The sequence below is a fragment of the Miniopterus natalensis genome, chromosome 9, assembly GCF_054644295.1.
Source record: "Miniopterus natalensis isolate mMinNat1 chromosome 9, mMinNat1.hap1, whole genome shotgun sequence".
Taxonomy (NCBI): domain Eukaryota; kingdom Metazoa; phylum Chordata; class Mammalia; order Chiroptera; family Miniopteridae; genus Miniopterus; species Miniopterus natalensis.
The window spans coordinates 1,234,053-1,258,343 of record NC_142089.1 but is presented as its reverse complement, the minus strand read 5'-3'; the positions used below and the strand labels follow the sequence as shown (position 1 = coordinate 1,258,343).

General features: G+C 58.5%; 1 protein-coding gene and 2 long non-coding RNA genes across 3 annotated transcripts; 2 read left to right on the top strand and 1 right to left on the bottom strand.

Annotated features, from left to right (window-relative positions):
• Positions 1-7,518: 7,518 nt before the first annotated feature.
• LOC107542028 (uncharacterized) lies at positions 7,519-9,950 on the top strand. The gene is made up of 3 exons (XR_001603669.2): positions 7,519-7,557; positions 8,325-8,432; positions 9,853-9,950. It is a non-coding gene; the product is annotated as an uncharacterized LOC107542028 (long non-coding RNA).
• Positions 9,951-10,415: 465 nt separating this feature from the next.
• Positions 10,416-12,068, top strand: LOC107542026 (uncharacterized). Its single transcript, XR_001603667.2, has 3 exons — positions 10,416-10,979; positions 11,550-11,655; positions 11,861-12,068. It is a non-coding gene; the product is annotated as an uncharacterized LOC107542026 (long non-coding RNA).
• Positions 12,069-15,056: 2,988 nt separating this feature from the next.
• Positions 15,057-16,192, bottom strand: ACTRT2 (actin related protein T2). The gene has a single exon (XM_016219224.2). The coding sequence runs from the start codon at positions 16,188-16,190 to the stop codon at positions 15,057-15,059; it is 1,134 nt and encodes a 377-aa protein (XP_016074710.2). The 5' UTR covers positions 16,191-16,192.
• Positions 16,193-24,291: the final 8,099 nt, after the last annotated feature.

The following is a 24,291-nucleotide window of genomic DNA, read 5'->3' as shown; positions in this document are numbered from 1 at the left end:
CAACGTCTTTTTATTTTTTGTTTTCATTTACAATTTCTGCCTTTGTTTCTGTCCTGTTGAAAACTCTGCCTCACCCGAGGTTGCCAAGATGTCCTAACTGTGTTTTCTGTTTGTTTCACCGTTTTCACTCTTATATTCGGATCGAAGATCTATTTTGAGGTTCGTTTTTTGGATGGTGTGAGACAAGGTCCACGGTCTTTTTTTTTCCTTCCAACGAGCGTCCAATTCTTCCCGCATGATTTGTTGAACAGTCTATCATTTCCCCATCGAAATGCCTTAGAAACCTGGTCGGAAATCAGCCAAGCAAACGCGTGTGGTCTGTGTGTGGACCGTCCCACGCTGCGCCGACGACTTGAGCTGCCGGATATAAGGTAAGTCTTCCAGCGCTTTTCTCCCTTTTCGAAATTGTCGGGGCTACTTTAGGTCTTTGTTACATGACCCCACACACGTGCAAAACCCTGACAATAGTGTGGCTCCGCTTCCCACCCTCTGTGCTCTGTGCGCTTTTCATAAATTTTACTTTCTGATCGTATAAACCTTTTAATACACTGCTATCACTTTCCTTGAGAAGTTAATTATATTGTTTGAATTTTTTAAAAACTAGTTTTGCCCGGCCGGGCGTGGCTCAGCAGTTGAGCGTTGACCTAGGATCCAGGAGATCGGGGTTCGATTCCCGGTCAGGGCACATGCCCGGGTTGCGGGTTCGAACCCCAGTCGGGGGCGTTCGGGAGGCAGCCGATCAATGACTCTCATTATTGATGTTTCTCTCTCTCCCCCTTCCCTTCCTCTTTCTGAAATCAATAAAGATATATTTTTTAAAATAAAATAAAATAATTAAAATTAATTTAAATGCTCTATATTTGCCCAGATAGTTACCATTTCCAGTGGCCTTCATTTTTTTCTGTGCAGGTTCATGTCTCCACCTGGTACAATTTTCCTCCTGGGTGAAGCGTGTTATTTGACAGTGTTTGTCGTGCTGATCTGCTGACCATAGATCTGCTCAACTTTTATTTTGACTGAAAAATTATTTTATTTTGTCTTATTTTGAAGGACGTTTTTGCTGGGTGTGGAATTCTTGGTTGACCAATTTCTTCCTTCAGTCCTTTATTATTATTATATTTTTAAATATGTCTTTATTGATTTCAGAGAGGGGAAGGGAGAGGGAGAGACAGAAACATCAATGATGAGAGTCATTGATCGGCTGCCTCTTGTTCGCCCCCTGCTGGGGATCAAGGAGCCCACAACCCGGGCCTGGGCCCTGGCTGGGAATCGAACCCCGATCTCCTGGATCCCAGGTCGACGCTCAACGGCTGAGCCACGCCGGCCGGGCCTCCTTCAGTACTTTAAAGAAGTCTCCCCACTGTCTTCTGGTTCAGGTGGTTCCGACAGTAAATTCACTTATATACTTAGCTTTGATCACTTGTCTTTTATTCTGTGGCTACTTCGAAGATTTTCTATTAAGTTAGCAGTTCGATTACGATATACTTTGGTGTTTTTTCTCCCTACTTGAGATTCATTGAGATCCTTGGGTCGGCAAGTTTATAGAGTTTTCTTAAATCTCTACAAGAAAACTTAAATCTTTCGACTATTTTCAGCAGCTATGTCTTCAGATACAATTCTGTCCCTTGTCTCCTTTCTCCGCATTGGATATTCCAGTGACACGTGTGTCAGGCTGCTTCCTATCGATCACTGTTGTTATATTTGGGGGGGGGGTTCTATATATAATTTCAGATAATTCTTTTGTTCTCTTAAAATATCCGATTGTGTTGTTTTTTTTTAAATTCTGTAGTAGCTAATCTGCTGATAATCCCATTTGGTATATTTTCCCATCTTAGATTATTATGTATTTTTTTTACCTCTAGAAATTAATTTTGGGTCTTCGCTACATCTTCCATTTCTCCCCTCATCCCACTGATGTTTTTCCTGCCTTTTTGATAACATCGATTATACTTATATTAGGTGCCTTAACATTCATTTCTTGTATTTCTATCAATTATGTCATTTGTGGGTCTATTTCTAATTATTAGTTTTTCTCTTGGTCATGGTGCATATACCCCTATATTCCTGCTTCTTTTAATGCCTGGGCATTTTAAAACACTATTTATTTTATATTTCACTCTTAGAGTTGCAAAAGAGCACACAGAGTTCCAGACTACCCTTTGCTCAACTTGTCCCGACGTCACCGTCTTACATAACCCTGGTCCGAGGATGCGAGCCAGGGGATCCGCGCTGATACAGCGCTGCTCAGACTTAACCAACTGTGAGCATCTGGGGGACTCTGAGCTCGTATTTCTTTAACTCCCAAGGACTCTGGGCTCAGTTAGACTCCCCTCCCTGCGCTGCAGCCTGGGGGCTCGCCCGGGACAGGGGCCTGGGCCATCGTGGGGCAGGGGAGTGACACACAGACAATGTACTCTGACAGGCACGGTGTCTCGCACCTGTCTGGGCGGGTGCACCCGAGGCCGGGACCACGGCCCGCCTTGCCCTCGCCACACACCCGAGGCCGGGACCACCACCCGCCTTGCCCTCACCACACACCCGAGGCAGGGACCATAGTCCACCTTGTAAACGTAAGTGGTGTGAAATATTAGTAACGTTTATTAGTAATACATTCATCTAAACGTGGGCATATAGGACATCGCTGTAACATTCAAATTTTTTGTACCTTTGAAAATTTTCATGTTGGAATGTTGGAAAAAGTACATCCTAATCAAGCGTGGCTTATCCCAGGAATGCAAAGATGGCTTAAATTCAGAAAATCGATCAATTCACACAAATAGACCAAGGGAAAAATGAATCGGTGCAGAGAAAGTATTTGATAAACGTTAGCACTTAATTATCTTTCTAACAACTGCCCGGTGCAGGCCCCCAGGGAAAGGCCAGGCTGGCGGAGTCGCTGCCGCTCAGGCGACTAGGTGGCTAACTCAGAACAAGGACGGAAACGCTGCCCCTGAAAACTCAGAGGAGCGCGTCAGTGGCCGTGCTCCGCGGAGATGGTCGGGCTCAACAGGAACCCGAGGCAGGCAGAGTTAGAAGTTTCCACGTTTACACCCAGCCGATTTATAAAATTTGAAAGTGAAATGATAGCCAGTCTCGGGGGGGGGGGGGAGGCCCCTCATCCGCTGGGGAGAAGAGAGATGGGGAGTCTGGTGGACGCGGAGCTCGGCGCGGCTAACCTGTGCTCCTTGTGTTAGCATCGCCCGCCCCCAGGAGCCCCTGGGCCCACGCAGGGCGCCAAGGCGATGCCTGTCTAAGGTGGGCAGCTGATGTCCAAGCCCCCCACTCCCGACCGGTACAACCAGGGCCTCAGACTGGCCTTCCCCTGGGGGGTTCCACCAGGTGAAACAGAACCAAGCCCCCCTTTGTTGGCAACAGGCTTCCACTCAGATCCCCATTACCTGGCCCCTCTGCCCCTCAGCAAGTCCCCACCGTTTCTAGATTTTTCACGTTTTCTGCACTTCATGGGCGGGGACACTGATTCGCGGAGCAACCCAACAAGCTCCCCTGGTCGCAGACTGGTCACTGCTGGGGCTGAGCTCTGACCCCAGCTGCCCCACACCCAGTTTTAGCCGCTGTTCTCAGCCGCCTGGAGCCGGCGAGGGAAGTGGGGTTGGTGGGGACAGTGAGGGGAGCAGAGGTCCCAGGGAACAGGGTCGTCAGAGGACACCGGGAGGCAGGAGGCACTGACGTAGAGGCAGCCCGTGGTCGGGCTGGGCCAGGCTGCCGGGTGGGACGGGGAACGGGGCAAGTTCCCGGAATGTTCCCATGTCCCCCGGCCGCAGGCCCTTTGCATGTGCTCTTTCCCCCCCTCTCACCTTCTTACTCCCTGATGCCCCTTCCAGGCTCAGCCCAGTGGTCACTGCCTCGGGGAAGCCTTCCCTGATTGCTCTCTACCAGGGGGATTCGTGTTGAATCTTTTAAAGGGTAAAATCATGAGTTGGAAACAAGTATAAAGTGAGCGAGGGACAAGCTGCTCAGTTCACTGATTTACGGGGCAGCCAATAAGGCGTACAAGCCGGTTCGAAGGACAGCCCAGAGCACGGGCGTCTTTAGAGGCAATGGGATGACCACAGCGGACGCGACACCAGTCCCTGTCCACAGGGAGGGTCAGGCACCGCCACCCGGTGACCTCCCTTCCCCTCTCTATGGGCAACTCCTCTGTCGTCTGCAGCGTCCGCCTCGCAGAACAGCTCAGCGACCATGAGCAGCACAGACGCCGCGTCGGCCCAGCCAGGAGGGGCGGCCAGGCCGCACCCTGCGGAGGGACGTCCAGTGAGTTTCCTGCAGCTTCAAAATTATCGTTTTTTGCTGATTCCCCCCCCCCATGCCTCTCCCCTGCAATACCTGTTGCTTCAGCCATCTCCCTGCCCTTGGTGGGTCCCCGCCCTGAATGGGCAGCGAGTCCCGGGGTCAGGGTCTGTTCCTGACCATCTCACCCTCAGGCTGGGGCGCGATGGTGACCGTGACGGTGGCAGGCAGCCCGTGTCCCACGAGGCGAGAGGGGCTCCCAGTGCGCCCGCCGAGCTGACGAGGAGACCCCGACCCGAGAGCCCAGCCAGCCTCTCCACCCTCGTGCCACCCGGCAGGTGGCCTCGGATACCGGGCTCTGCACGGTGCCCAAGTGCCCCCTGCAAGTGAGGGAGAGAGGGAGGGGCCCCTTCTAGCTGGATAAAGTCCCTGACAGGAGATAAGGCTGGTCCCCGGGGTGGGGGTGGGGTGGGGGTCCAACAGGCCCTGCGGCCTCTGGCAAGATGCTGACACCAGGCCCGGGTTTGGGAGCGTCACAGACATTGCTCGGGCCTGTGTCAGTGTGACCGGCTGGACTTAGGCTCCCGCGATGGGGACACCAGCACAGAGCTGAGCTGGCCCGGAGCACAGCAGGGCAGCTGGGGACTCGGAGGCCGCGGGTCGGGGACAGTGGACAGAAGCTACGAAGAGGAACTTGGTGAAGGGTCAAGAGTGGGGGACTCTTGACAAAACCAGACAGGACAGGCCAGGGCCACAGCCGGCAGAGGCGGTCAGGGAGGGGGGCCCTAGTCAGGGGGTGGGGCCCGGACCCGGGTTCCCCTGGTGCCTGCCTTACTGGGAAGAGGCCCCAGAATTGGGCCTGCTGAGCCCCAGAGCTGCAGCATGCTGGTCACTGCGTCCTTCCACAGCCATGGGCACCTACGCAGGGTGGTCGTGTCCCCCCCGGGAGCCCCTGTGGAAGGCAGGTGCCCAACACGCTGCCCAAGTGAGGGCCACCGGAGCCCACCGTCTTTGTGACGTTCTCTGGGAGCCTCTAAGCTCTCAGGCCAGCCCCACGGGCGCCCGGGCGCCCCCCCGCCCTGCCCTGGGCCTCCGCCATGCCTGGCTCCAGCGCATGTGGTTTCCAATTGCTTCCTGTAAGCCTGCCTCCTGGACACGGCCAGAGTGTCCCAAAGCACCCATGGCAATTGGAACATGTCCTCTGTGGGGGACACACGTCCAACTCTCACAGCTTGTCAGCCAGCCGATAATCTCCCTCCCTCCCCGAGGTCCAGCCGAGCTTCCTGAGCTGGGCCTGCCTCCCAGGCCCCGCAGGGCTCTGCGCCCGGAGGTGGGACCCTCATTTGGAGACCAGTCCTGGAGGGGACCCGGTGTCCCTCCATCTCCTTGGCTTCACCCCGTGAGAACGGCTCGGTCCCCCCGCCGAAGGTTTGGAGCCGGCTTCCCGCCCGGTCCCCGGGACAGAGAGGAACGTTTAAAATAAAAGCGGTTGTGTAATGCTTGTGGAAAGAATGATTTGGGTTTCGTGTAATCCCAGCAGAAACGCTGGCGTCATTTCAGACCCTGGCCGCGCTCGAGCTTCCTCCGGGAGGGGCCCCGGCTGGGCCGGGGAGCGAGAGGATTCCACGTGACCCCGAAGACGGGCGCCCCGCGAAGGCTCACCTCGCCCCCGGGGTTTTCCACCCCCGTGGGCTCCTGGGGAGGAGGCTCCTGGTCGCTCCTGGACGGCGGGGCAGCGAGAACGGGAGGCCCGGCTCCGGCTCACCCGCGTGGCTCTGGCGTGGGGAGCCCCTGCCTCCCCCCTCGGCCACGCTGGTGACCACGTGCCGGCCCCGCCGGACAGGACCCTCCGTGGAAGGGAGGAGGGGCCAAGGCTGCGGGCTCCTCCTCAGGTCCCCGGGCAGGAAGCCCAGCAGGGCACCCCGCGGTCATGGGGTCACGGGGTCAGGAGCAATAGTCACCCTGAGGCTCGAGCCCCCAGAGCTCATCGCGAGAAGAGACGCTGCGCAGGCACCTCTGGCCTGGAAAGTGGGTTCCAGAGAAGCAAAGCGAGGCCATTCCCCGTGTTCCTGCCGCAGGTCCGCCCGGCTCGGCCCCGGCTGGTCCTGACCAGGAGCAGGTCCCTCCAGGTGCTCCCGCAGCCCGGCCGCCCCTTTACCCTCAACGCGGGTCTTCCTTTCCCGAGCACCTCCTGCCCCGCCCACATCGTGGGCACTTCTGGCATCGGCACCCCCACCCCCCGTGCCCACTGCTCCCAGCTCCGCCACACCTGGGGCAGAGCCTGGGCGGGAACACGCCAGGTCTGAAGGCTGACTCCCCACCCCTCGCCCATGGGGCCCCCCCCAGGCCCAGGTGGGAGAGGACACGCATCCATGTGCCTGGTGTGCCCCATATGCAGCCCCACGAAGCAGGGCCCACGGCCCCCGGCTGGCTCTACAGGGCGGGTCAGGCTGAGGATTCCACGTGGTCACCGTCACTGAACTGCATGGTAGTCACTGTCACAAGCACCTTCCTGGCCAATCTCGGGCACTTGTCTGCACAGCAAGGAGTGGCCGTCACAGGGCCAGGGTGGAACCTGGGCCGACTTGGACAGAGCTGGTTGATGCTGAGGGACCTCACTCAGGGTGTGTGCATGTGGGGGGGGGCATGCATTCGTGTGCATGTGTGTCTGTGTGCGCCTGTGTGCACGCACATGTGTGTACCAGCATGTGTACACACATACATACTCATCCCTGTGTGCCTTGCCTCCTCACGCGTGTGCACGTATGTGTACATGCAGGTGTGTGCACACATGCATGTGTGTGTGCTCTGAGCAGAGCGTGGCCAGAGGAGTGGGCATGTCCCTGCACAGAGGGCTACGGGCACCCACCTCTGTCATGGTGGCTGGACCTGGGGCCAGAGCTCTCAGTCAGGGACATGCCCTGGACACACAGGACCGCTGGCCACCAGTGTCCTGCTTGCACTCTCCCAGATCCATGGTCACCTCTGACGGCCTCCAGCCCGGGAGCCATACCTCCTGCGAGGGAAGCTAAGGGCTGGCCGGGGGCATCGCGGCTGAAGGGTGAGCATCTGCCCTTTACTCAGCCGCTGGCCTGGGCTTTCCTGTGGCCCGGGCACCCCTCTTCCTGCTAAAAAGGACAGAGGTTGCCTGGGTACTAGCCCCCACTCTGCGCACAGGGAGTGAGGCCCGCAGGCTGTTCTGAGCACCGAGGTGGCACTAAGCACAGCCGTGAAGACATCGGGGGAAGCCGCTGGCTGGTCATTCCACTCCCTGTGGCCGGGCTTGGAGCGGAGATGCCAGGATAGGAGGTACAGGGTGCTGTCCCCCGTCTCCTGCACGGGCTCCCAGGGGCTCTCTGGTGAGCTCGGGGGGGGGGGGTAGGGCACAGACAGGACCTCGTGGGCCAAGGTCTCTGCAGCCCCATCGTGGGTCCTCACCAGACCTGGAGCAGGGGCTGGTGGACGTCTGGGCCACGCTGCTCCCGGCTTCCCGGGGCCTTAGAAATGTCCTCGTGAGCTCAGAGGCTTTCCTGCAAGATCTGCCTCCACGTGCACAGCCCATGGCCCGTCCTTCTGGCTCCTTGCAGGCCTGCGCCCACCTTCTGATGGACGGCCTGGGATGGGCTTCATGGGAAACGCTCCCCAGCCCCTGTGAGATGAAAGGCCCGCCTCCCTTGAGCGGCAAGGAGTGCCTCTCCGCCCTCACATGTCTTCCTAAAGCCCTCTTCCCGGCCCCGCCGCTTCCCACAGGGTGCAAGACAGGACCACGCTCACCCACCAGAGCCACCGCCCTCTGACCTCCACCCCCCACTCCCGGGAACCCCTCCACCTCAACCTGAAGCTCCTACTGCGCATCAGGGGCCCCAGAGAAGCATTTGCCAGAAAGGGGGATTCTGCACACGGATGAGGCCTTCGCACAAGGGCAACAGGCCCCCATCTTCTCTGGCTCCAAGCCCCTCCCAGGGCAGCTGGGCAGACCCTCTACTTAGCCCTCCATTCTGTTCATCTTCGGGGCCCAGATTCTAGGGCACCCTGGTGAACAGGACGGCAGGGCCCCTGTCTTCCCTGAATTCCAGGTGACACCTGACACCCTGCACTGTGACTTTCTGGGGACATCCCAGCTGGGACCCTGGAGTCGTGTGTGAAACTGCAGGACCCGCTCGCCTGGGTCACGTCGCTGTTGGGTGAGTCGTGTGAACAGCCCGGTCGAAGGCTCCTCAGGGGCAGAGCGAGGGCAGCGAGGACCTCCACCACCACCGGCACCCCAAACACGCAGGCACAGTGTCCAGTGTAGCTGGGAGAAGGGACAGGGCTCTGGAAGCGGCCCCATCTCCCCCAGGGCGTCAGGGTGGCCCAGGGGCCAGGCTGGCCTTGGCGGAGCTCACGGCCCTTCCCACCGAGGCTGTCATCGGCGTCCAGCCCCCACCCCTCCCCGCGCCTCCCTTTAATTGGGCCCCGGGATTTCGCACTCCGGAGCCAGGAGGTGCTTGTTTTGGCTGCCCGGGCGGCCCATCCTCACCGACCCCGGTTGCATAACTGTGAGGTATCCGTTTACTCGGGCTGACGCCTCTCAGCCAGGCTAACGTGGCCCGTGGCTGGCGGACCAGCCCCCCACCTCCCTCCCTGCCAGGCTTCCGGCGGGGTCGCCGGGGCGGCCCCCGGCCCCGCAGACAGGCTGGCAGCGGCGGACGGAGCCCCCAGCCCCCGGTGGGCCAGATGCGGCCACCCCTGGCCAGAGTTGGCCGGCCAGGCGGGCGGCCCACCGGGAGGCCTCCACCCTCTGATTGCATCTGTCTGCGTCACCGGCAGCCCTGCCAGCACTGCGGCCTCTGGGCCAGGGACACCGAGGACAGAGCAGCGCCCGGCACCCCGGCCGTGGCCGCTTTGGTCCCCGTGGGCCCTGGACGTGGCCCAGCTGCCCAGGTGTGAAGGGAGCCTGGGACCCCGAGCCTCGCGGCCCGGCCGCCCTCTCCCCCCACCGCGGCCGCCGAAAGGTGGGGCGAGACGGAGGAAACAGGAGATTTGAATAATGGGAGAAAATGATTATGTCTTCGTGCGAGCTGGAGCCCGGCCCCGTTCCCTGCAAGAGTGATAACAGGGACGCGGCATCTTATGTTTCCGCGCTCCCAGCCGGGGCCGGCCGTGACAGTGAGCACATTGTTCCCAGTGTCGGGCACTGTCACTCGGGGTCGGCACGCCTGGGGAAGCCAGGGCAGGGCACGGAGGCGCTGGGCCGCCACCAGGAAGAGGGCGAGGCCGGGCCTGGAAGCCGGCGAGGAGGGACGCGGAGCCCACAGCTGACGGGGCGCACATGTGGCCTGGTGACCGCTCTGCCCGCAGCTGGGACAGGGGCCAGAGGGAGGGGTCCTGGGCGTCCCTGTGGGAGGCAGAGGTTTTCATTTTTAGCAAAACTGCGAGTTGGGAACCGGCTCTGGCTTCTTGCATCAGAGCCGGTGAGAGGCCAGGAGTCTTGGACACGCCTTCAGAGGTCACCTCTCAGGGCGAGGAAGGCTCCACGCCAGGACCCGCATGAGGGAGCCATGAGCGACAGCCTCCCTGTGACTGGGTCCCTGCTGCAGAGTTAACTCGCTCCTCTCCCCCCAGGAGCATGCTGGCTCTCGCAGGCCCTGGGGCTGGGCAGGACGAGGCACCCTGGAGCCCACCGAAGCCCAGCCAGCCTGAGCGCACAGCTGCGGTTCCCTCTCTGGAGAGCCTGTCCTTCCATCCTTGCTGGACCCACCCTAAGCCACAGCCATTGTGCCCCCTCCCCCTTTGCATCTTCAGACACACCTGCTCATCCGAGGACAGGTGCCTGCTCTGCCCAGCGCCCCAGACAAGCCACCGACAGAGCAGGGCCTGCGACAGACCCCAGGTCCTCGGAGCTCGGCCTCTCTGTGCCCGCACCAGGCATGCAAACGGGGAGACTGAGCCCTGGCCAGCTAACGTGGGGCTCAAGCAGGCTTTCGCCGGGTTCCTGGCTCCCGGCTCATGCCTGAACCCCTGGATCTCCTGGCCCCAGGCCCCAGGGCTCCTATGCGGCCTCCCCTCCCCACAATACCAGGCTTTGTGCAGCTCACACGGGTCTCCAAAACCTCAGGCTCCAGGAGACATGTTGGCCCCCAGCACAGCCCCTCTGCTGCACACACACACACGCACACGCATGCACGCATTTGGGCACCTCCAGGTACCTGACACAGGTACACGTGTCAGAGGCTGGGGAACCTGGGACCACACCCATCCCTGTTCATGGGGCCTGCAAGCAGCTGCAGTCAGGCTTGCTCCCTGTGAGGGCCCAGACTCTGCCCACAGGTCCTGATCCACCCCCAGTCCCTCCAAGTACGGCCCCCCCCGTGCTTCCAGAGGACAGGGAAGTCCCCTCGGAGTCAGAATGGAGGGAGCAGGGCCAGGATGGGGCCACCTTGGGGGAGGGTCCTGGCTTTATGTGTTGTCCCCTGGACCCCCACCTGGTTGGCATCAGCCCCACCAGCCCTCCCGGTTCTCTTGTTATCTGTGTTGAGTTCCTAGAGCTCGAGTCTAGACTCTAAGCACCTGTAAATCCGGCACGTGTGAAAGTCAGCAAGCTGTGTGCTATTGAGACTGTCATCAGAGGAAGGTAATTTGTTTATAGGTTTCTGTGCTGGCACAGGGGCCTCGGATCCTGCGTCAGGCTCCCCAACAACGCTGTGAGCCCAGCCCTGGGGCAGAAGAGCAGCTCCCCCACGTTGGAAAAGGTCAGAAGTAACAGGAGCATGGGGGGTGGATTCAGGGCCTGGAGATGTCCCCCCGCCCACTGACCCCAGGGGAACTGAGGCAAGGGAATCCGGGTGCCCCGACCCCAGCTGTGGACTATCTGGCAACCCTGTCCTGTCCCGATCTGCTCACTTCCATCCCGGGCAGGGAGCTGGCGCCCCCACCCCAGCAAGCCCCTATGCTGGAAGGTCCTGGGGAGGGTGTCCCACACAGGTCTTCAGACCTGGGGGCTGAGGGCAGGAGGGGCGCTGAGCTGGGGGGTTCTGGTCACCTGTGGCTCCAGTTCCCATAGATAACTGGAAGCCTCTCATCCATGCCCCCTGGTGTCCAGGGGCTGCTCAGTGGACACCCTCAGGGCTCTGGTGCATTCCCATTTTCTGGGAGTGTCGTCCAAGTGCAGAGCCTGAGCTGGTTGCATGACTTGGAACACACACCCTGCACTTCCTCGGGCCTCGGCTACCAGCATGAGAGATCCTTGGCCACACACGGGGGCCACTGGTTCAGTCCACGTACACACTTCCTTGCTCACTGCCACTTCCCATCCTTGGCAGCTGTGTCAACTCACGGGGACAGAACAGCGTCTTCTGCTCCCTTCAGGACCCACAGCACATGGAGCGGTGCCTGCAACATAGTGCGCCTCCCACCAGCATCTGTGAGGTGAGCGAGCGAGCGAGCGAGTGGGCGCTGTCATCGCAGCCACGCCAGGCTGTGGGGACCCAGCTTCCTAGACCTGGGAAGCGCTTTGAGAATGAAGCTCCGTGTGGCAGGGGGTGTGTTCCTGGGAGAAAGTGTGACCAGGGGGGACAGTCTCCCCTTGTACTTCTGTGTGTCTGAGTCTCTCTGTCTTCACACGGCATCACAGGAAGACAGAATTAAAAGCCAGACTGGTTACAAAGCTCCCGCTATGGACTCTGTCAGGGATTTGGGAGCTACTTTCCTTCTCTGCACTTCAGCACCCCAGTGACATAGTGCTGAAGATGACCTAGAGGTCGGAAAATCACCATGATCACCACCATCACCACCATCATCATGACCATCATCATGACCATCATCATCACCATCATCATCACCATCATCATCATCATGACCATCATCATGATCACCATCATCATCACCATCATCATCATCATCATCATGACCATCATCACGATCATCATCACCATCATCATCACCATCATCATCACCATCATCATCATCATCATCATCATCATGACCATCATCATGATCATCATCACCATCATCATCACCATCATCATCACCATCATCATCACCATCATCATCATCACCATCATCATGACCATCATCACCATCATCATCACCATCATCATGACCATCATCATGACCATCATCACCATCATCATCACCATCATCATGACCATCATCATGATCACCATCATCATCATCATGACCATCATCATGACCATCATCACCATCATCACCACAGCCATAGCAGTAGACCAGTAGCCACCATAAGAAAAGCAGAATATCTTGAATAGAAAAAAAACAACAACCTGTTAGTTGTTTTATTTGAGGTGCAGTTTGGGAACACGAGGGCAGTCTCGCATGGGGCAGGGTGTAAAGATGTGTTCAAAGGGAGTCTTGAGATATTCAAAATGTCCAGAGTACAATAGAAAACCAGAAACCTTGTGAACTAAATGAGGACAGACAATTCTCCGATGTGAGTTTTGGAGAGTGGACTGAGATGATTCAGATGTTGGGATTATCTGGGCAAGGATTTTAAAGCAGCCACCATAAAAATGTTTCAGCAAGCAATTACACTTTCCCTGAAACAAACGCAAAAATGAAAAACCTCGGCAAAGAATTCAAAGTTATGAAAAGAGAACCAAACAGAAATTACTAAACTGAAAAATGCAACAGAAATTTAAAACTAGGCTGGAGGGACCCAAGAGTAGGGAGAGATGACAGAGAATAGACTCGATGGATTTCAGGGCAGGTGGACAGGTTTGACCCAACCTGAACAACAGGAAAAATAGGCTAAAAAAAGATTAACAACGTTTCAGGGTCCTGTGGGACGATTATAAGATTGCTAATTTCTGAGTCTTCAGAGACCCAGAAGAAGAGAGAAAGAGGGACTGAAAAAATGTTAGAAGAAACTATAGCACAAAACTTTCCCAATCTGGCCAAAGACATAAATCTACAGATTCAATAGGCTGGATAAATCCCAAAGGGGATCAAAACAAAAACATCCACGCCAAGACACAAAATTAAAGTTCTGAATACAAAAGATGAGAAGAAGAAAAAACCCTTGAAAGTAGCCTGCGAGAAAAGACACGTTACCTGCAGGGGTTCACCTGTCAGATAACAGGTGCTTTCTGATCTGAAACCACAGAGACCGTGGAGAAGCACCTGACACATCCTCCTCCAAGTGCTGAAAGAAAACAGTTAACCGTAAATGTTATTTCTAGCCAAAATAGCCTTGGGGATGAAGGGGAAATAAAGACATTCTCAGATGACCTGTTGCTTAGCAAACCTATTCCTTTATATATATATATTTTTTTTTTTTTATTATTTTTTTTTTTTTTAGTAAGAGAGAGATAGAAACATTGATGAGAGAGAAACATCATTGATCGGCTCCCTCCTGCATGCTCCCTACTGGGGGGAATGGATCCCTCAACTCAGGCATGTACCCTGACTGGGAATCAGACCGTAACCTCCTGGTTCATAGGTTTACGTTCAACCACTGAGCCATGCCAGCCGGGCAGCAAACGTATTCTTAAAGAACAGCTCAAAGAAGTCCTCTAAACAGAAGGAAATAATAACACAACAGAAAAGGGCATGGGACTTCCGGAAGAGCAAAAGAACTTGGGATTGGGTAAAAACAGGGGTAACCGTATTAAGACTGTTCTTCTCATGAGTTTCTTAAATCATTTGATGGTTGAAGGAAAAAACCTTAAGACCATCTGAGGTTGTGCTTGACATGCTCAGAGGAAATACAGAAGACAATTTTGTTTTACAAGTTGGGAGGGTAAAGGGACTTAAATAGAAGTCAGGCTCCTACATTTCACTCCAAGTCATGAAATGTCAGTACCGGTGGGCCGTCGTGTTACCTGGGACAATCACTAAGAAATCATACAAAAACCGATAAATCAATCAATATAGAATCCTAAAAATTGCTTAAGTAACCCACGGGAATAAAAACAAGAAACAGGGGGCGGGGGAACAGAAAATAAAATGGCAGAGCTGAGACAGAACATATTACTTTAAACATAAACTGTCTAAACATACCAAGTAAAAAGACAGGGATTGGTACCATGAATCTGAAAATGACCCAACTATGTTGTCTTCAAATACTCTATATGCTCATTTCAAATATGACATAGATTGTTTCATCGCTTAGTCAGCCGTTACTTCATTGATGGCCATTATTAACTCTGTCTCCGGTATTTTGCCCCTAAACACTATCATATGTGCATTTGAATATAAAAACAAACAGAAAGACCACAATACACAAAGCAGAGGTGTTGAATCTCACACACTCCCAGGAACATACCCTGAGAGAGCCCTCAACAGATGGCAATTTCTGCTTCTGCCCATCCCCATCTGCCCAGGACAAGGGGTCCCTCCTGCTCAGCTGCCCAGCTCCATAAGAGCAGAGAGAGCGCCCTACTGTGCTAAACACCCACCCGGGTGAGGGCTTGTTGACCCTCAGAACAGGACAACATTCCTGTTTGTTCCTGCTGACCCCCCTTCTGGGCTCTGTCTCAGACCCACCTATGACCCATGTTTAAGATGCAGACTCCAGGGCCCTCCCGACTCGAGCTCCAAGCATGAGGCCTAGGCCTCACTTTTGGTCCCAACTGCAGATGGTCACAGCCTCAACTCCTAACCCAGGCCTCTCCCAGGAGAGGGAGAGGGAATGGGGGACAGACCACTTAAACGAGAGTCACCACCAGGATCACAAATTACTCTGGTGCCGCCAAGAATGAACCAAGCCCGACGTGACCAAAGACTGCACAGTTTTGCCTTTTATTGAACACCTTGCTGGTGTCGAGGGGTGAGCTCACCGCCTTCGGGGGCCACCCCCTGCGTGGGGCCCCTCAGAAGCATCGTCTCTGGACCACGGACGTCCCAAACTCCTTGAAGTCCACAGAGGTGACCCACATCTGCCTGAAGCTGCTCAGGGAGGTGACGATGGAGGCACCAATCCAGGTGGAGAACCACCTGTCAGGCGGTGCTGTGATCTTGATGGGGGTCCCCTTGGAGGCCAGCTGTTCCAGCTCCTTCAGCAGCCGGTCGTCCAGCCCCTGGAACAGGGTGGTGCCCCCGGACAGCACGATCTCCCCGTAGAGCATGTTCTGGATTTCGGCATCGCATTTGGTGATGCTGTAGGAGACCATCTTGGAGAGGCCGGGGTTCTGTATGCCCAGCTGCTCGGGCGCAAACAGGGCCTCGGGCGCCTGGAACAGCTGGTCGCCGATCTGGATGACATTGCCGTCCGGCAGCTTATACTCCCTCAGGACCTCCTCCGGCCGCCGGGACAGCTCCTTCTCCGGCTCCAGGGCCACGTAGCACAGTTTCTCCTTGATGTCTTCCACCAGGGCCTTGTTCAGCACGCAGGGGAAGGCCCGCCCGCTCGCCTGCAGCAGCCGCGTGAGGTGCTCAGTGATGTCCCTCCCCGCCACGTACAGCTTGGTGACCGCGTGCGGCAGGGAGTACCCCTCGAAGATGGGCACGGTGCAGGTGACCCCGTCCCCGCTGTCCACCACCAGGCCCGTGACACAGGCGGAGGCGTAGAGGGCCAGCACCGCCTGGTCTGACAGGTAGAAGGCGGGCACCTGGAACTTCTCGAACATCACCTCGGCCATCTTCTCCCGGGTCTCCCTGGGGTTCAGGGACGGCTCGGTCATGAGCACCGGCCGGTCGCTGGCCCTCACTCCCAGCTCCCACTCGAACAGGTGCCTCCAGAGGTGCTCCATGCTGTCCCAGCCGGAGACCAGGCCGCGCTCCACGGGGTGGTGCAGGTGCAGCACCCCCTTCTTATGCAGGGCCTCCTCCCCCACAAAGCACTTCTTCTGGTTGGCGCCCTCCGCGGCCGTCTTGAACTTCGGGTACCCGACGACGGAGCTGATGATGTGGCGAGGCCCGATCTCTCCGGACAGGCCTGCTTTGCAGAGCCCGGACCCATTGTCCACGATCACGGCCGGAGAATCTAGCACGTGTGGGTTAAACATGTCTGCGTCCCTCTCTGCGGTCACTGGAACACGGGCAGGACCCTCTCGGGCCTCTTTGTGACACCGGAGGCTCCTCTGGAAGCTTTGTGGGCTCAGGATTCCAGGGCTCTCAGGGCGTCCCCCGGGCAGGCTAGCAGACGGCGGGCCCCCAAGAGCCCTCCATCCACCCACTGGCCTGCTCCCCTTCAGGGGCCCGGGCGGCCGAGGCTTTTCCAGGGATGGTTGCATATGTCACAATGCAGCCAAGGCAACCACTGTGCCCAGCCAGCACTCCAGGCCTCTAGCGGGTGGGGCGCAGAGCCCCTGGGCACCCCTCACCCGGTGAGACACCGAGCAGAGGAAGGCAGGCCGTACCCACAGGCGGTGTCATCACCAGCCTTAGGACTGGGTGAAGCAGCCTAGCCTGGACCTGCCCAGTGAACAGGCGTCTCCGGCCTGAGCTGCGCTTTGTGGAGTGGCAAAAACACACGTCCCTTGCTAAGGAGTGACAGAGCACCAGGCACAGGCCTAGGAGGGAGGCACGATGCCCACAGCCCCATCACGTCAGGAACTTACAACATTCTTTTTGAAATTAGCCTCCTCCAGGAAGCCCTTGGGGATTTCTCTTTCATTTACCCCAAGAGCCTTGGCTCTGTCCCACAGGGCAGATGCTAAGCAAAGCCCCCTGGGCCCACTGGCGCCCTCTCTAGGTACCCATGTCCCTGCTCCGGGTTGAGGTCAGGGCCCCTCCTTGCTATCTGCAGCCCTGGGAACTCTTACACAGAGCAACCTCCCGTGGTCTTTGGGGCTGGGGGTGCAGTGAGGTTTCAAGAGGGTCACCCCAAATGGAGCAGGTCACACAGTCAGCCACACCCCCTGAAGCTCATTCGGAAACAACCGTGTCACCAAGGCCGAGGCCAAGGGCAAGGCCAGCGAGGTGGCCAGGCTGCAGGGCCAGGATGCACCCCAAGGGGCCGGGCAGAGGGGCTGCTCCAGCCTCCACAGCCCCCAGTCAGCAGCTCTGGCTCTCAGACCCGGGACTGGTCTTCAGCTCAGGGAGAAACCAGGGTCGGATCAGACCCGGGAACAGGGCTCGCTGTTCTTTGAGGAAGGTGGAGGTGGTCGTGGGGACCATGTCTCAAACTGCCCTCCGGCCCGGCTCCTCCCCACCCAGAGGACACCTCCCAGGGTCGCGTCCCTTCCAGATCCCCTCGCCGCCTCCTGCCGCCGCTGGTCCTTACTGCAGGTCCTGCCAACCCACCAGCCAAACTTCACACGTGCTGGGCATGTGGTGCAGATGAGTGGCCGAGCCCTGGGCAGGAGTCAATAAAACTTGGGGTCACGGAGATTTTTCCCAAGGACACCTCTAGGTGGAAACTGAGTCTGTGGCCTTAGACCCTGGGTTTGCAGAGCCCAGACCGCCTTCAGCTTCCACTGTGGGGCTTCTAAGATTTGGGGTCTAGCATTTAAGGGAACCTGTGTCCCTGGCAGGCTGCTGTGAGGGCGAGGCTGGCCAACAGGACGCTGTGACGGGTCCAGCCCGGTGACACCACAAACGGCCTGTGTACTCCGTCCTCGGACTTTGCTGGAATGTTCTCGCTGCTGCCGACCCTCGGGGCTGAATCAGGAGACACGTGCTCTCGAGGTCTCTGGATTTGGGCCCTAAAAGTGGCCCATGTGGGAGGTGATGCAACAGAGCTAGGGTGAGGGGACTGCCCGTGGGTCTGTCCCTTGGCCCGGGGCTGGCTGAGGCACTTGGCATTTGCAGGAGGGACAGAGAGGGAAGGAAAAACATTCATTCAGAGCTTAGACTGACCGGAGGGAACACTGAGGCTGCTGGCCACCCGGCTACCGAAACACACCGACCGCCAGCCGGCTCGGCAGAGCAGCCCTGGGGAGCAGTCCCCGCTCCCCCTTCTCTGTGCACTGGGACAGGCGACCCCATCAGGACAGCACCTCCTTCCCTGTCTCATGCTCCGGGCTCTGGGTCAGACTTCAGGCAGCCCCCAGCCCCTCTGCCCTCCTCCCTGGCTTGGCCCTCGGAGCCAGCCCCGGGCTTGTCAAGGCTCCTGTCCCCACCATGAAGTGTCTAATCCGGCCGACTGGTCACCCCCCACCCCCATGGAGAGCAACAGGAGGGCTCTGAGACCCCACCACCAAGAACTGGGAGGCTCCCTGGGGGGGCGACACCACGTGGCCACTGAGAAATCCGAGTGGGTTTATGAGCCACGGCCTACGTGACATCGTGTTGGTTTCCAGCTCCCTGCGGGGCAGAAATCCCAGCCGTGGCTCTCAGGTGCCTGGGAACCTCCTCCTGGGCCCTCTGTCACATCCGCCGCAGAAATGCCTCCGTCCCCAGGACCACCTGGGTCTGTGCAGCTTGGAAGGGTCATGTGGGCCATGCAGGTGTCCACGTCCACAGTGTCCTCGCCACTTAGGCAGATGCCACATGCAGCGCCACGGAAATATATCGTAGCCGAGCATTCGCCGCGGAGGCTGTCACCACAAGGATGCCGTCCCCTCTCCTGGCTCCAGCTAGAAAGCCGCTTGTCTGTGGCCGCCCTGCCCCCACCGTGCCGGCCAGGCCTCGTAAATCGCTTGAACAAGTTTATGGGCAAACTGGCTGTAACTCCATCTCCCTCCGCAGGGCAAGGCTCGCCACCGTGATTATTCTGGAGGGCACCCGTTTCCGTCCGGTACAGAAGGCTGGCTCTTATTTCTGCTCCAGCGGTCACGCCCGCCGCAGCCCCCACGTGGTCCCCCTCCTGTGCCCTTGGAGGAGCCCCAGCCCGTGACGGAGGTGGACAGTCCCTGGAAAAACTTGGGAGGCTGCCAGGCATTTACACTTGGGAGTGGGCAGCCTTGGGTCTGCTGGGCACCTCAGCTTCCCGCTATCCTGGGTCCATGTGACTGGGCCACCCAAGCCTGGGCCGGGGGCCGCCCTGTCCCATCATCTCTGGTTCCATGTGTCACTGGCGCCCAGACCCTCAGCCAATTAGTGACCAGCAGACCGGGCTCATTAGCGCTGGCTGACATCTGGCGGCCAGATCCCTCTTGCTGCCAGCCTGGTCCAGTGACCTCCGGCCACCTGAAGCCACAGGCAACAGCAGATGGCAAGATGGGCACTGCTCATGCAGAGAGAGGGGTGAGCGTGCACCAGGGAGCTGTGCCAGTCCAGATCGCGGTGCCCGCAGCACCTTCCACCTCTCTGCCCAGTCAATTCAGAGGAGCCCAAAGCCCCGAGGACTCCTCCTGGTAGCCAGGCCCTTTATATCTCTAGGATGGAACTTGTATCACCTACCCACCCCTCCATTCTTCCACCCACCATCTGTCTACTCATCCATCATCCATCTACCCACCTATTGGTCCATCCACCCCCCATCCATCCATCTTCCATCATCCATCCACTCACCTACCCGCCCACCCAGCCACCCAGCCAGCCACCACCCATCCACCCACCCATCCACCTATTCATTCATCCATCCATCATCCATCCATCCATCCATCCATCACCCACCCACCCGCCCCTTCCCTCACCCACTCACCCATCCACTTATCCACCTGCCCACCCACCTAACCACCCAATTTTCTGTTCAGTTATCATCTTCCTCCCCCTGTCTTCTCATCCACCTTCCTCTCTTCGTGGCTGAAGTGAGCTTCCTCTCTTGCAGACGGTCAACATACGTTATATTCAGATTTTCGACTTTGAGGGGGGTTGGCACCCCTCACCCTTTCACTGTTTAAGGGTCAACTGTGTTATCTCATGTCCTTCAGACTGTAGGTCCCGGGTCAGGGCTGTGGGCCTCAGAAGGTGGCAGGGAAAGGTCCATCCCAGGTCCTCTCCAGCTCCTGGTGGTTCCTGGGCCTGTAGCCCTGCAGCTCCAGCCTTCACGTGGGGTTCTCCCTGGGTGTCCGTCTGTGGCCAAATCTCCCATTTATAAGGACACCAGTCGTATGGGATCAGGGCCCATCCTCATGGCCTCATCTCAACTAGGTCATCTGCAAAGACCCTCCTTTCAAACAAGGCCACCTCCATGGGTGCAAGGGATCAGGGCTTCAACCTAAGAATTTAGGGGACACAGTCAACCCACAACAACTGCCCGACGAGAACTGGCTGCTTTGGTGTGAAGAAAGTGGGTGAGAAGGGTGGGAGCCCAGTGACAGGTGTGGCTGCTCCGTGTGGCATAAAGGGGCTGCATTTGTTACTTACTGCTGCGTAACAAGTTAACCCCAAACTGAGCAGCTGAAAACAGCAAACATTTCTTAGTTCAGTTTCTGTGGGTCTGGAATCTGGGCCTGGCTCAGGTCTCTTACGAGGTTACAGCCGAGTCGTCATTGGGGCTGCGGTCTCCCCTGAAGGTTCTACAGAGAGGTGAAGGGGGTTCTCCTTCCAACCTCACCCACTTGGTTGTTGGCCGTGTGGCCTCAGCCCTTTGACACGGGGGGTGCTCCCACGTGGCTTCATGACGTGGCTGCATGAGGCAGAGAGACAGAGAGGGAGAGGGAAACCCCAGGCGGAAGCCACAGCCATTTAATAACCTAACCTCGGAAACACGGTCCCATGACTTCTGCTGTTTCTATTGGTCAGAAGCGAGTCAGCCCCGGCCCAGACCACAGGGAGAGGTAACGCGAAGATGCATGTGCCCACATCACTGAATGCCGTCTTGGAAGCTGCCCACATGGGGGCATTGACCAGAGTGCCAGGGTTGTGGGGAGGGTCACCCTCTGGCAGCTCTGACCAAGCCTGGCCGCTCCGGCCTCAGCTTCCCCAGCTGGCAGCAGGGATGCCGCCTTCTGCTGGCACCTCAGAGCACTGCTGGAATCTAAGGAGGAAAGCGCGCTATGGCCATTTGAGGAGGGTGGCCCCATAAGCGGGGCGCCGGGGACGCGGGTCAGCGGGAGCACTCTGGCTGGGCCTCTCCTGGCTCTGTGACAGGTTAGTTGGGGACACTCTGATGGTCTCGTTTATTTAACCACTATTGCTGCCACTTCTTATTGCTTCAAAATGTTACGTCCTGACCGAAGTCACCCCAGACAAACTGGGGTTGTTCCCACCCCCACCCCCTTTCAGATGCGCAGTCTCGGCCTCCCCCTCTGCTGAGTCTCTCAGCTGCTGGTCACCCCATCGCGGGGCTGCCCCAGACCTGAGGCCAAGCCAGCAGGAGCACCCTTGGGGTGGCCCTCACAAAAAAAGAGAGTCTCCCGCCCCCTGCTGGCGCCCGGCGGAAGTGCCACACGATGGGGGGGTGGGCAGGGTGCTGGGCCCTGGAACAAAGGCGGCTTTTAGTTCGTTTCATGGTGAGTGTGACTCTGGGGGAGGGGGGAAATCAATGTTTGCTAAATAGGGAAGAAATCGGCCTGCCTCAGTGGGGAAAAGGGTTGTTTTCAAGTGTAGTAACGTGATTACCCAGAGGGAAGCCAGAGCGAATGAGCAGCGGGCGGAGCGGCCAGCGACCGACGGGCAGAGGCACCGGGCTCCCGCCAGGCCGGCGAGCAGCCCAGCGTCAGGTTTCCAAGGGTTCCTAACGGTTCCGGGCGGCGTCAGCGCGGGCAGTCCCCGAGGTGCTCTGCAGCCCCGCATGGGCCGGTGATAAATGGCCGGGCGAGCACGAGGCCCGGAAGGATCCCAGATTTAATTCAAATAATTTAAAATCTAACGTTGAAAGAGCCCTTTGCATGCACGGGGCCTGCGCTTCCAGCCGGAGAAAGAAAAGGCTTTGTGCTCCGGTGGGGGCGGGGAGCAGCCACGGCCCTCGCGGGGGCCCAACCTCTCCGCACGTGCGGCTCCCGGCCAGCTCCCCGGCGTTTTTCATGCCGTAAGTGGCAGGTCTCATTCCTGACCCAGACGCGGGGGAGATTTATCATCTCCGCAGAGTTCCGACTCCAGGTGAAAGGAGTTTTGTCCACGGCGAGGTCGCCTTTCACAGGCCCGTGGTGGGGAGTGGCGGGGACGCCCTCCCAGCGGGTGCCCGCCGCACACGAGGCTCAGGGGGTCCCACTGAGCTTCCCAGACCCAGGCGTCTCCATGCAGAGGCCGTTGCCCCCCTCGGTGCATGGTCTGCTGGCTGTGTGGCCCGTCCCCATTGTGGTGGTGGGCGGGGGGCCGGATGGCTGGCAATGCTGAGGCTCATTAGGGGAGAGCACCCCCAATCCGCCTCTCCCACCTCCTGCCTGGCCCACAGGTCAGGAAGGCAGCCACCAGGAGCTGAGTCCCCACGACACTGGAATCAGGGCTGAGGATCCCAACTCTGGGCACCGGCAGCCCCAGGACACTGCTCAGCATCCTGAGCCCCCTCTTGGCTCCATGCAGACACTCAGAGACCCAGGCGCTGGGACGGCTCCAAGTGGTTCAGGCGCCATCTCAGTGAGAAAGACACTGGGAGTCACGCATGGGCTGTTCCCACCGCCTGGAAGAGACGGGTCACTGCTGCTCATGTTTCACTGGTCCCAGGGCCTCGGCTGCCTTTGAAGGAGCCAGGAGAAGCAGGAGGGGGGAGGGCCTGACGGGCTCACCCCGACCCCCCAACATAGCTAGTTAATGGGGTGCATGCGTGTGTGTGCGCATCTGTGCGCATGTGCATATGTGTGCATGTGTGTGTGCATGTGTGCGTGTGCATGAACTTTCCAATGTTATCCTCGGTCGGTGCCCACGTAGGCTCCCAAACTCCACGGGACACGCCTGTACCGAACGCATTGCCTTGTTTGCCTGGGATTCGCATTTAACCGGGCGTCCTGTCCTTGCGGTTGGAAACCTGGCCGCCCCACCCGTGTGCCCTGGGCTTCGGTGCCCTGAGCTCTGACAGGTACCCGCATGGCTGGTGTCATCCACTTAGGAGCCTCAAGCACAGAAAACACTCGATCCAAGTCATCAGAACAGAGCCGTAAGTGTCCTCCAGTCCCCGGACTGAAGGAGGTGTCCAAGGAACGGACCGTGAGCCCGGAGTGCCCGCCGACTGGCCGCAGAGTTCAGGCCCCTGGGGTGGAGCTCTGCCCCTCCAGGCATCTGTGCCAAAGACATGAGCTTTCCAACAGGGAATTCAGCCCAAAAATGGACACCGCTTTCTCCTCCCAACACCCCCGCCTGTCTGCCCAGACTCCCAGGAGAGGGGCCCCTGAGAACCCGCTGGCAGAGACTGAAACAGCCACCGGCGCTGGCCACTCTCCCCAGAGCCCAGAGGTAACGGGCACCCACGCTCGGGTCTTATCCCCTTGTTCCCAAGATATCAGCAACCTGGGCCGAACCCGAGAGGAGCCTGGGCCGGGGTCCCCCCCACGGCGGGGGGCCACTGTTCCATCTTCCCAGCGCGAGAGGGGGCACTCACCGCCACCGCCCTGCCTATCTCCTTGGGGGGCGGAATCTTTGCGGACGTTTAAAAGGTTTAGCGTGGACGGGGCCGAGGTCCCCCCTTGACACGAGCCCCCGCGCCCTGCCCCTGAGAGCCACCATCCCCTCTGGCCCACGGGCTGCACTGCACCCCTGCCCCGCCCGGGCCTGGCCTCGCTGAGCTGCAGCCGGTGGGCAAGCGAGGCGGGGATGGGACGTCACAGACAGAGGTCGTCCGGGTGGCATCAGGACAGGACGTGCCCCGCGGAAAAAAACGACTCAGGCTCGGGGATGGAGGGACAAGTCAAGTCAGGTGATCAGGGTGCCCCCACTGAGCTGGGACCCCAACGGCAGGCGGAGAGCCCCATGGGAGGCAGGAAGCATTGCAATCCACCTGCCAGGGTGCGGATGGGCAAGCAAAGGCCCGGGGTCGGGAATGACGTCACTTTCCCTGGCTCTCTGCTCCTCGAAAACTTCTGGTTTCCCGACCGGCCTTGACCTGGTACTAAAGGCGTCCCTGCCGGGGAAGCTCCACACCAACGCCACCTGCGGGTTGGATGCCAGGCTTGGCGTCCAGGGCCCGGGGTCGGGGCTGGGCTGAGCTGGGGGGACTCAGGTCCCCTCCTCTTCAGGGAGAGAGAGGAACATGGACGTGAGAGACACATCAATTGGTTGCCTCGGGCATGGGCCCCACCAGGACAGGGGATCGGGCCCACAAGCGAGGTACGCGCCCTTGGCCAGGATCAAAGCCGGGCCCTTCAGGCCTCGAGCTGACGCTCTAACCACTGTGCCAAGCCG